The sequence below is a fragment of the Acipenser ruthenus genome, chromosome 16, assembly GCF_902713425.1.
Source record: "Acipenser ruthenus chromosome 16, fAciRut3.2 maternal haplotype, whole genome shotgun sequence".
NCBI lineage: Eukaryota > Metazoa > Chordata > Actinopteri > Acipenseriformes > Acipenseridae > Acipenser > Acipenser ruthenus.
Window position 1 is genome coordinate 17086413 of NC_081204.1, and position 12815 is coordinate 17099227.

The window sequence follows — 12815 nt, forward strand, 5'->3', positions numbered from 1 at the left end:
TTATTTATTTATTTATTTATTTATGTATTTATTTATTTGGTTGGGACAACGTACAATTAAAAACATTGTTGATTAAACAAGCGATGCATTGCACACCCGATTTAACCGAAGCTCATTTACATCGGTATTCCCAAAACTAAATAAAACAAACAAAACAACAACAATAAAATACAACAAAGAAATCAAACAGGGAGGGGAGCTAACAAAACGACAATAAAACACAACTAAGAATCCTAAAATAACAATAAAAAACAATTACAAACAATAAAAACAAATGGATTGGGACTAGACATGGTCACAAGCTGGTCCTGTTTTAACCATGTTTTCAGTTATGTTAAAAAGCTCTTGTATTCTGATATACTTTTCATGAAGTCCGGTAGCGTATTCCAGAACATGGCACCCTTAATTGAGAAAGCTGTTTGTGCAAATTTACAGCGACATCGAGACACTATACAGTCTCCTCTTATGGTTGAACGAGTGACTCTAACAGCTTTTACAGAGCAGGGCTGAACAAATTCCCTTAGGGGCTGAGGGGCCAGTTCATGTAGAGACTTAAAAATCAGACATGCATTGGAAAAATGTATAAAATTATCAAAACTTAACATGTTATATTTTTTAAGAATGTGACAGTGATGATATTTTACTGGCTTTTTATCTAGAACTTTCAAACTCTGTTTGTATAAAGAGTGAAGTGGTTTTAACATAGTTGACCCAGCCTGTGACCATACAGTTATGCAGTAGGACATATGGGATAAAATCATAGAGTGCAAACACATCTTAGCAGCAGTAGTAGATAAATAGTTTTGAACATAACCTTATTCTGAAGACTAACCCAGAGTCTTACTTGCAGTGGCAACACTAGGGTGCTGTAGTTTCTGCAATGGATCGCCTCAGGTGCATTGTCAAAATATTCTCCCACAATTGGCTCATTCCATCTCGTTACTTGATATCACAAGCCAAGGCATGCCTAGTCATTAACCGCTTACGTCGCCCTGTCCCGCGGGCAGAACATGGTACTGCAATTACACATCATATATCATAAATCATCTGTAATATAATTACAAAAGCAAAAGAGCAAGAAAAGCTAACTCAATATCAAAAACGTTGTTTTTCTACCGTCAAACAGCAAAGGAATTTTCTGAATTCACCATTTCAGCGCTGAGATATCCCCATCGCAATGTGTCGAGTACTTCACAGTTCAAAACAGCTCGGATCGAGTAGCTGTGCGTTTCGCTGCTCTGGCCTTACACCAATCTGTTTGATGGTGAAGTCTTCCTGATCACATTGTAGGGGAGGTCACAATCTTTCCATTCATACCTTCACTTTGCAGCCTGAGAATGAAGTTGTGCTGGCGGACCAACAGGGGCTGTGGCCCACAGATTGGGAACCTCTGGATTAGATGACAAACGTTACATTTTTAAACAACAAAAAAATACCGTCTGCAATATACTTCTAATTTTTGTAATTTGTTTATACAGGAGGAGCAGATTAAAAGCTACACGTATATAATATACACATAACAAAGTCCGCTGGCCTGACAAATAAGATGACATATGTCACATTTATAAACAAAAAATACTTTCTTAGTTTCTTAAAATCAAAATATTAACGCAATTCTAAAATCTTTTTCTAACGGAAATGAGAAAATAAAGCAATACATCCTGGGTTATTATTTGACACAAGTGTACATGGCTTGCACACTTACAGAAGAGGGTTTTTTTAGGGTGCATCGCAGTGCACTTCAGGTGCTCCCTAAGCATTGCGACACTAAACAAAATGGTTGACGGACAAAATAGTGCAGTACACTTTGTGATTTGGGACACAGCCTTAGTTTTGCGTATGATCAGCTGATGCTGCGCACTCAAGGCTGTCCACATACAAGGATAATAATGGGAGTTTGTTGTGTTCCTGCTGTATCATATTTCTGTTTTGTGTTCCCTGATTAGTTCTTTTGTAGAAATAACATTTGCTGTATTTAAGGGTTATAAAAGTGTAGTTTTTTTACAAAACGGTATAACTGTAGCTGCATGTTCTTATGTAGTTATGTATTTATCTTCAGAATTTCCTCTTAATAATTGCTATTCTATAATCTGAATAATTCCACGATCCGAACACCACCTGGTCCCAGTTAGTTTGGAAAATAGAGGTTTTACTGTAACTTGATACAGTACTTCTCCATAATTATTGCCGTCCTAAGTTAAGCTTACATTTTCAAAGTGGTAGTTTGTTTGAATCTAGGTGCAATATATTGATTTGATTATTTATACGGTACATCAAAAAACACAAATTCCCTTGTGAAAAAACATTTTTAAAAAGTGGTGTGCAAAACTAAAAAAGTAGTGTGCAACATTTACGAGAATAGTGGTGAAACTTAAAAACGAGTGTGCGAACACAATAAAATGTGTGCCGGAAATAGAAATGTGTGCCGGAAGTCATTATCGTTTTTATTTTCCGGCCCACATTTTTTTGCTCACCGTGTTTTTTTAAATGTTCACCCTGCCCTTCCGGGCCACCATAGATAAGTGTCTACTGCAGTGTTTACAATTAAGAATTTAAAGTTATATGGTGTTTTAGGGTTAGGCTGTTTTTTTTTCTATGAAACCTTTGTCACAACTATTTTGAAGTGTTGCATTTAGAGTTGCATGGTGCTGTATTGATGTTTGTATTGTTTCTGTGAAGATCGCTGCTTCCGGCTAATTTTGAAGTGTGTTATTTAGAAGTATATGAGGTTGTATTCATCTTTAAATGTTTCTTGTGGAAATCTCAATTTTCTTGAGCACTTAGAAGTGTTTGTATGAAAAGCGCCGTAATACTTTGAGCCTTAATGAATGTCTCTTGTGGATCATTGATACCTGCTGCTATATTTTAATGTTTAACTCTGTACCAATAAAATGTCTTGTTACTTTTTACCTTGGTGCCGCCCTCACTTTATACACTTGCCTTCCTTGATTTTTAGAATAACCTGTTATTTATTTGGAGTTATACTAGCTTTAAATTGGCGTAGTCGTTAAACCCACTGAATTGGTCATTTAAAATAATCAATTAAATTAATGTTGATAACCAGGGTCTGTCTCCTGGTCCCCTGGGGCCGCTACATGAACCCCCCTCCCCCCCATGCCAGAATTCCAGTCCCAGGGGAGACTGGGTCAGCTGGAGCTGCTATTCGTGCTGCTAACCCATTCCTCTCTGTCCCCGGCAGTACGGCATGGTGTTTGACGCGGGTTCGACTCACACCTCCCTCTTGGTGTACAAGGAGAACGACACGGGTCTGGTCACTCAGATCTTGCTCTGCGATGTTGAGGGTCACTATCTCAATGCTGTGGGCCTGTGTCGGCCCTGTGTTGCAGTTTCTATTCATTTCATTTGGAAGTTTTGTTTTAGCAGCGCAGTCTCCGTCCCTTAGTGCAGGGGTTCTCAAACTTTGTTTGTTGACGGACCCTTTTTTAAATGCAACATTAATCATGGATCCCTGTGACAGGCTGGCCCGCAGTGGTGACGTCACGGACCAGGAAGTAACTGAAACCAAAACAATGGATGGGCGGGTGAAGCTGAATGCTATGGCACTCAGCTGAATTTATTAATAAACAAAACAAAACAAAAGATTTAAACAAACAAAACAGAAACCAAAGGGCACGAGGGCCAAACGAATAGACAAAGACTGTTTAGCAGTCGTTTTTTTAAATGTTATTTTTCCTCGCTCTCGCTCTAACTCTCTCCCCGTACTCTCCTCTGTACACTCCACCCTGCAACATGGGCAGCTGAAGGTTCTTATACTCTGGCCGAGGGGTTAACTAGCTGTTAATTATCTTATTACCCCTCGGCCACAGTCTGCACGCGTTTGGTAAGGATGCATGACTGTCAGCTAGTTAAATAATCAGTAGCTGATCAGTCATGCATCCTTACGGGGTTTTTAAATATAAGTAATAAAAGACGCAGCGCTTTTATCCGCGCCGCAAACAAAAATACAAATAATAATACATAGGGGTGGGACACTCCACCACAATCCCCAACGGAGAAAAGTATATCAATGTACTTCTAAACACATACTGTGAATAATGCTGTAAGTAAAAGAGTACTTACAGATGTCAGTAAGGTGGGCCTGCTTATTTTTTTGTCAAACTTTCTGTTCTTCATTGCTTGGCATTGTCCCTGACGTCTGCAGAACTAACAGTAGTGTGAGGACGTTTTAATTATATTTTATTGATTCAAATTAATATTATTTACTTTGATTAAGTTTGCTCATGCATTAAAAATTCCACTTACACCTGCCAAGTAGCCTACACATAGGTGAAAGTGTCATTTTGACTGAAACCAACAGGGGTTTGGGAGCCGCCTAGGCTCCCCCCAAAAACTATGGGGTTCCACATGATCTCAGATGCATTCTGAGCATTCACTGGACCACCTTCAGAATCAAATTTGAACTTAACTTTGACTCCTGCACCCACAAGCCACAACTCCTTATGTGATGTAAATCATGTGATTTTTGAAAATGTTAACATGCTGCCCTGAAACCATGCATTTTAAATATATAGTGCGTCAAAAAGTTAAGATGTAATATATCTGTAAGGCTGTTTTTTTTCTAATTAAGGGTTTGTGTGCTTATGCCCGTGTGTTATCTGGAAAAGTAAAAAAGGTAAGGTGACCATATTTTGTAAACAAAATCCGGGGGCACTCAGTTTTGGGAGCACAGCAAAGTAGCCAAGACTGACATGTATGTTGCAGAGTGTATCATGAGCAGGTTCTATTTTAACAGTTGCACATATTCGTTACAAACAGAAAACAAATATGCAGACAATCTACTGAAACAGACACACACTGCGCAATAATTAAGCAGAATTTTTTTTAATTATCCCAAACTAAACAAAACAGGCAATATGCAAAAGTCTACTTCTTCTGTTGCTTTCAAGCCAAAACTAAGTAGACAGGGTTACACATGGACATACTGGGAACTTGATATAGCTAACCAGGACTAAAATCTAATTTTACTGACATACTACTGTACAGTATGCTGTTATGGGTTTTCATGTTATGTCAATTTAGATTATAGAAAAAAAAATCATTTTTTTTTTCTAAAGACAAATCATTGTATTTTGACACACTTACATACGCACCAAGCACACAAGAGCACGTATTAAAGCCCATAACCCAGGCGTTTATAAAAAAAAAATGAGACGAGCCAAAAATAGGATATTAAACCTAAATATTGTACTAATTACAATAAAGGTTATAATGTACTGTGACAAACAGCGAATGAATCTGAATCAACAATCTCCCTCTCTACCTGTGACAGCACTGTACAGCAAAAACTGCGTGCCCCGTACTGAATGTTTCGGCAGTTTATTCCGGGGGCAGTCGGAAGCCGGCCATTCAGGAATGGGATGGCGTCACGGTACCAGTTTCATTCAACAAAGTTTCATTCATGAATTGGAGGAGACGTGATTGAACTAGCTATCGGAGGGGGCGATGCTGAGGGTACTTTAGGGGGACGTGACGCCATAACCGGTTCCTTTGTTGTGGTTGATGGGAGGAAACGAGAACTGTTTGGAGCGAGAGGTAAGTGTTTTGTGTTTGTTTTGCAACCGTGTGTCTTTTGTCATTGCCAGAATAATTAAACACGGATCTGGGAGCTGCAGCCCGGGGCCAGCGATTCACCCGGACTTCACCGCACCTGCACTTAACCAAGTATCACTGTTTCTAGCACCGCACCTGCACTAAGAGCACGCACTGTCTGGAGAGGTGTTTGTGGGTTTTGTGATTATTATTTCGGGACTGCAACCCCTTGTTTTGACGCTGGCAATACCCATTGCTGGGTAGAGCCAGCTTTATTATTTAATATTTGGTCAAGAAATAAAAAGGAACTTGAACCGTGAACTTTGTGTTTGTCCTTGTCTGGAGCACCTGCATCACCCTTTCACTACACACTGCAGCCCACACGTTCACATGTACTTACTCCCTCTCCATTCTCGTATAATCCTCATGCAGCTGTTTTTTTTCTTGTCATGCGATGCAGTTATCTAAACAAGCACTTTTTTAAGGTGTTTAGTTTTTTTTCAGTCCAAAAATGTCCAATTCAGAACGCACAAACGATTGGACACAAGAACAACCTCTTAGGGGGGCGTTTGTAAACTCAGTCTGAGATTGTCAGAGTGCACTCTGGCCGTTCGTAAACTCTCGGAGTGCTCTTTGGTGTCGTTCGGAAAACTCCGAGGAGAATCCTGTCGGAGCGCTCCGAGCACACTAGCAGCTCCAGCTTTGGAGCTGGATTGTCAGAGCGTTCAATTTCAAATGCGTGAAGGGCTTGCTGTGATGGATGCGGGTATGAAGATGCCATGGATACGATTTTACAACACGCACCAACATGCACTGTAGTGCACATACAGGTTAAGAAACACATGTAAAATGCATACAGTGCGATAAATCAATACATTATTTTATAATAGTGATCAATTACTCCACTTTGATACATTATAACTGCAGATTGCAGGTCTTGTTAAATAAATTGATATAAAATAGACGCCGACTTCTCTGGGGCTGCTGGTATGAAACATCGTAAATAAATGCTATTGTTCTAGCCAGTGACCAATGGCCATACTAGTTTTATTTTTTTTTAAAGACAATCCCCAATTAATCCATCTATTTGTAACGTTATAGAACACAGTATTGAATAAAACAATGTATTAGCTAACGAATTAGGGTTTCTAACATGAAAAATAATAAATCAAAGTAGAAGCAATATATATAAATATATATAAAATATTTTAAAACTAGTCCTGCACAAGGCCCTTTCACGCAATGATTTGAACTATCGCATTTCATGTTTTACCACATCAAAAAACTGAAAAAAGGCATAGCAATTTTATGTATTTTAAAAATTTTAAAATAACCCTAAAGTTGCACAATATCACAGTAAGAATTATTCTATTAAGATCTATAATTTGCTCAAAACAACGTGGTGCAGCAGTTTGCTTGGTTTAGACTACAATATGCATGAGCAGCAGGCAATTTCAGGAAGGACTTGGGTGATATAAAGTAGCTGACAGGTCAGACAAATGCATTAATCTAATTAATAGTGATATGTACAGTAAGTGTCAAATAGGGGTGTCTCTAAGTTGAATCGTGTAAAAATATGAAGTCATTTTTTCGTAAGACTGCTCAGACTGAGGCCAGCAGCAAGCTTCTACGTTCTGTAGATAGGAAAAAACTGCTCCCCGGGACTCCTTATTTCCCATATCTTTTTGCGTGAGCGAGGATGGAAGAAGCTGCTGAGTTTACCATCTCACTCTTATAGTATCTCTGCTCTCTCTCACCCTGCGCTCTCCATCGCTGTTTGCATTGTCCCCCTTACAAGACAGTTCCAACCTGGCAGTTCTGGTAACTATCGACTAAATTCCATTTATTAAATTCTTTGTTTTTTATTTATATAGCTGTCCGATGGGCTCAGGAAAAAAAAAAAAAAAACTGCCGCTATCACACTCAGTTTCTATGGCCAGTAAAAATAAAGTGTTGACTGAACTCTTAGCCTTTGCAAAAAGTACAGGCAATTCCCCAAGCCTGGCTTGACAGGGGGGTTACACAGCTAAGAGAAGTCACTCCCCCTCGCTGACTTTGGGCAATACATTTCTCAACCCTGACTGACCTGTATCTGACTTCTGAAATGTTTCCCTGCAGGATTCAGAGCCCTGCGCAGAGGGAGCAGGTGCTGGTGGAGGTGGGGAAGATGATTGGCTCGTACCCTTTCAAATTCCAGGGCGCCCGCATCCTGTCTGGGGTGGAGGAAGGGGCATACGGCTGGATCACCATCAACTACCTGCTCAGCTCCTTCATCAAGGTAAGGCAGTGATCTGATTGCCTGGGTGGCACTGGGAGGGAGGCAGTGAGGTTCAGTGATTAAAGCTAAGGTTCGGGAGGGAGGCAGTAGCAGGAAGGCAGAGGTGCCTGTCCCCCAGCCCTGCAGTTTGTTTTCTCTGTGTTGCAGTACTCCTACGAAGGGAAGAGGCTGCACCCCAAGAATGGAAAGATCCTGGGTGCCCTGGACATGGGAGGTGCCTCCACACAGATCACCTTCACCCCTGAAGGACGGATTGCAGACAAACAGACCGAGGCCAGCTTCCGTCTCTATGGATACATAAGAACATAAGAAAGTTTACAAACGAGAGGAGGCCATTCGGCCCATCTTGCTCGTTTGGTTGTTAGTAGCTTATTGATCCCAGAATCTCATCAAGCAGCTTCTTGAAGGATCCCAGGGTGTCAGCTTCAACAACATTACTGGGGAGTTGGTTCCAGACCCTCACAATTCTCTGTGTAAAAAAAGTGCCTCCTATTTTCTGTTCTGAATGCACCTTTATCTAATCTCCATTTGTGACCCCTGGTCCTTGTTTATTTTTTCAAGTCAAAAAAGTACCTTGGGCCGACATTGTCTATAACTTTTTTAGGATTTTGAATGCTTGAATCAAATCACCACGTAGTCTTCTTTGTTCAAGACTGAACAGATTCAATTCTTTTAGCCTGTCTGCATACGACATGCCTTTTAAACCCGGGATAATTCTGGTTGCTCTTCTTTGCACTCTTTCCAGAGCAGCAATATCCTTTTTGTAACGAGGTGACCAGAACGGAACACAATATTCTAGGTGAGGTCTTACTAATGCATTGTTTTAACATTACTTTCCTTGATTCAACACTTCTCACAATATATCCGAGCATCTTGTTGGCCTTTTTTTATAGCTTCCCCACATTGTTTAGATGAAGACATTTCTGAGTCAACATAAACTCCTAGGTATTTCATAGATTCCTTCAATTTCAGTACCTCCCATATAATATTCATAATGCACATTTTTATTGCCTGCGTGCAATACTTTATACTTTTCTCTATTAAATGTCATTTGCCATGTGTCTGCCCAGTTCTGAATGCTGTCTAGATCATTTTGAATGACCTTTGCTGCTGCAACAGTGTTTGCCACTCCTCCTATTTGTGTCGTCTGCAAATTTAACAAGTTTGCTTACTATACCAGAATCTAAATCATTAATGTAGATTAGGAAAAGCAGAGGACCAAATACTGATCCCTGTGGTACACCACTGGTTACCTCGCTCCATTTTGAGGTTTCTCCTCTAATCAGTACTTTCTGTTTTCTACATGTTAACCAGTCCCTAATCCATGTGCATGCATGTCCTTGAAGCCCTACTGCGTTCCGTTTGAGAATTAATCTTTTACCCGGGACTTTGTCAAAATCTAAATAAACCATGTCACAATGCTTTGCAATTATCCATCGTCGATGTTGCATCCTCAAAAAAATCAAGCAGGTTAGTTAGACACAACCTCCCTTTCCTAAAACCATGCTTACTGTCTCCCAGGATATTGTAACCATATAGGTAATTTTCCATTTTGGATCTTATTATAGTTTCCATAAGTTTACATATAATAGAAGGCTTATTGGTCTGTAGTTACCTGGTTCAATTTTGTCTCCTTTTTTGTGGATCGGTATTACGTTTGCAATTTTCCAGTCTGTCGGTACAACCCCCGTGTCAAGAGACTGTTGCATGATCTTGGTTAGCGGTTTGTTATTAACTTCTTTCATTTCTTTGAGTACTATTGGGAGGATACGAACACACGGCGTACACACACAGCTTCCTGTCCTACGGGAAAATGCAGTTCAGGAACTCTGTCCTTGCCAAGCTTGTGAAGGTAACTCAGGTCAATCCAGCTAGTCCTGCTCTTCTTGGGAGAATCAGTTCCTCAAGGAGCTCCTCTTACAGTGTTTGTTGGACTTCTCTAAAGGAAGCTGCTTCCCAGCACAGTGTGAATGTAATCATAGAATTACGTTGGGCAGCGGAGTATTTTAATTCAGGGACATTAAAGTTTTTTCTTTCACCAGGAAAACAACATAGCCAAGCCAATGGTCCACCCCTACTTCCCCACTGGCTTAATACCACGCTGGGAGAGATCTTTCATTCCCCCTGCCCCACTAAGCCAGAGCCCTACCTCCCTGACAGTAGAGTGACGTTCACGGGCAATGGAAGCCCCGCGCAGTGCGAGTCGCTCATCAAAAACCCTCTTCAACTGTTCCGCCTGCGCCGGGAAGCCAGAGTGCTCATTCGATGGGGTCTGTCAACCTTCAGTGCGTGGCAACTTCTTTGTAATTCTCTGGCATCCCTGGGCTGCTGTTTTTACAGCTTTCATACCAGTTAGTCTCCTGACAATGACTTTGTTTGATGTGCAATTTAGATAGCAAAATAACAAGGTGGGGGCACGTCCCCAAGAGGTGACTCGGATATGAATTGTTGTTATTGTTGTTTCTCTTCAGGCCTTCTCTGCGTTTTTCTACACGTTTGACTTTCTTAAGCTGGCTCCACGGTCCTCTCTGGATGTTACGAAGAAAACCACTGAAGAATTCTGCAAGAGAGACTGGAGCAGCGTGCGTATCGGGGGTGGGGTGGGGTGGGGCGGGGCAGGGACTCACTGCAGAATCACACTTCAGAAATAATCCAAACCTCAGCATCAAGGCTATTGCATTGCTGAAGGATAGGGTTCTTATATACAGTTGGATATCTGTTCCATAAAACCTTTAGCTGATAAAACATTTGCAAGCTGTTCTTCTGGTTATCGTCCAGCTGAGTTGTTTGATCCATAACCACCCTGTGCTGAAAGTGCTGCATCTGTGTTTCTGCTGCAGCTGAAGACAGACTTTCCCACAGAGAAGGAGAATAATCTGAGAGAGTACTGCGCCACCAGCTATTACATCACCACTCTACTGGCTGATGCCTACAAGTTTGACAACCAATCATGGAACAAGATCGTCTTTGAGAAGAAGGTGAGGGTGAGGGAGTTTCAGTCCGTGCAGCGATCAAACCTCCGCCAACAAACTAATAAACTGCAAGCGAAACAGCAGCAGCTTTTCTTCTTCAGACTTGAACCAGCTGAAGATCGTTCTAATGTTATCTTACTCTTTTTTTGTTGCGTCTCCTTCCGCAGGGCTGCAAAATAACTGTTGCTACGTGTTCCCCTCGTTCACTCGAGCCCTCCTCTCTTTCAGGCTGATGACACCGATATCTGCTGGATGCTGGGCTACACGCTGAACTTGACCAACCTAATCCCCACTGAGACCCCTGCAAGGTGAAAGGGCATGGCTACAGCGTGCGGGCCGCCTCGGTCTTCTTCATCGTACTGGTCATTGCGCTGAGCCTGCTGGCCCTGGTAGTGCAGTGCTACACTCAGTGCCGCCGCAGCTTCAACTCACACCAGTCAGCAACTGAGTCACCAAAAAGGGGACAGTGAAGAAGAGGAGGAGGAGGGGGACGAGGTCTGGTTAATATAGAGGCCAAGTATGGATTTGTCCCCATCCTGGTTTTTGATGCTGAAATGACAGCAATGGTACGGGTACTTCAGCAAAAAAATGATTTTACTGTATTTTAGTGGAGCTCTGTGCATGGCACAACATTTTATAAACTATCCTGTATCATTCGGAACTTAAGGATCTGAAATCTAAATACTCCATTTCTGTCTTCAATTGTACAGTGTATGATTACATTTTTTTATATAAATATATATTGTAGTATATTTGGATTTCTTGGTTTTGGTATGTTTCTGTTATATAGTGTTATATTTATACCGGTTCAGAGGTCTCTATTGGTATTTCTGTTTATTGGATATATATAATACTGTAGAAGTGTTCTCTTAGGGGAAATAGATGCACAACTATATTACTCTAAAAATGAATAATATTGATTTCTAGTCTTTAACTGTGGTTTCGGTGTTTTCTCTTCAGATGTAAATGAGGAAAGGTTGACACTTTTGCAATAAAAGGCTTTCCTGTGATGCATGTGATGTGACATGTTTCTATCATGAAACCATCCCCCTGCAGAATAGCCCCTTTAGTTTGCATGGGTTTTTCTCTTAAGTAATAGCATGTCTGTCTGAGTGCTCATTTAACAATGCTCTGCTGTCACCTGCTGATCCTTGAAAGAAGCCTAAAACTCGTGGTGAAAACGAGGATGCTTTTCATATCCTGCCATGTTCACACTGTGCCTTTCCAATGATTCACCCTCTTTGATATCCTGCTTTACCATTCTTATCAGTGTGTTACCATGCTAACCAATTCCTTTCTCTGCCATGCACTGCACTACACATTGCACACTTTAACTCCAGGGTGTTATTATAATAATAATAATAATAATCTTTATTAATAAAGACAAATGATCACAAAGCGCTTAACAAAAGTATGGAAACAGATCAAATAGCATCTAATATACCCAAACTGTTAAAAGCTCTGGTATTTCATCTTTCAAGTTTATTCACAATTTTTTTTTTGAAGGTCAGTTTTGTGTCATTCTTCCTCACATTTGGAAACTCTGTAATAAAAATCTATCTATATAACAACAAACTATCCGAAACACAGTAGAATGACAGAAAATAAAATTATAAAAACAATAGAAAAGTTAAACAGTAGTTCCTCTACATGGATTCCCACCATACCTTCCTGAAATATAATGCAGTACTTAAACAAAAACAAACCAAAAATAAAAAACCCAAACAACCTGTTAAAAGTAATAACATATAAGAACATACATAAGAAGGTTTACAAACCGAACCAGGTAACTACAGACCAATAAGCCTGACTTCTATTATATGTAAACTTATGGAAACTATAATAAGATCCAAAATGGAAAATTTGACCTTGGCTGCTGCAACAGTGTTTGCCACTCCTCCTATTTTTGTGTTGTCTGCAAATTTAACAAGTTTGCTTACTATATCAGAATCTAAATCATTAATGTAGATTAGGAATAGCAGAGGACCTAGTACTGATCCCTGTGGTACACCACT

The 12815-nt window shown here is 40.4% G+C and overlaps 1 protein-coding gene across 2 annotated transcripts; it reads left to right on the top strand.

The window, feature by feature from the left end:
* Positions 1-4788: 4788 nt before the first annotated feature.
* On the top strand, positions 4789-12073 carry LOC117971579 (ectonucleoside triphosphate diphosphohydrolase 8-like). 2 transcript variants are annotated; one of them, XM_058988957.1, is made up of 6 exons: positions 4789-5553; positions 7669-7828; positions 7976-8101; positions 10300-10410; positions 10669-10806; positions 10968-11098. In XM_058988957.1, the coding sequence occupies exons 2-6, from the start codon at positions 7718-7720 to the stop codon at positions 11031-11033; spliced, it is 552 nt and encodes a 183-aa protein (XP_058844940.1). In that variant the 5' UTR covers positions 4789-5553; positions 7669-7717; the 3' UTR covers positions 11034-11098. The 2 variants fall into 2 exon arrangements, with proteins under 2 accessions (XP_058844940.1, XP_058844939.1); XM_058988956.1 differs by having other exon boundaries at positions 4805-5553; positions 11029-12073.
* Positions 12074-12815: the final 742 nt, after the last annotated feature.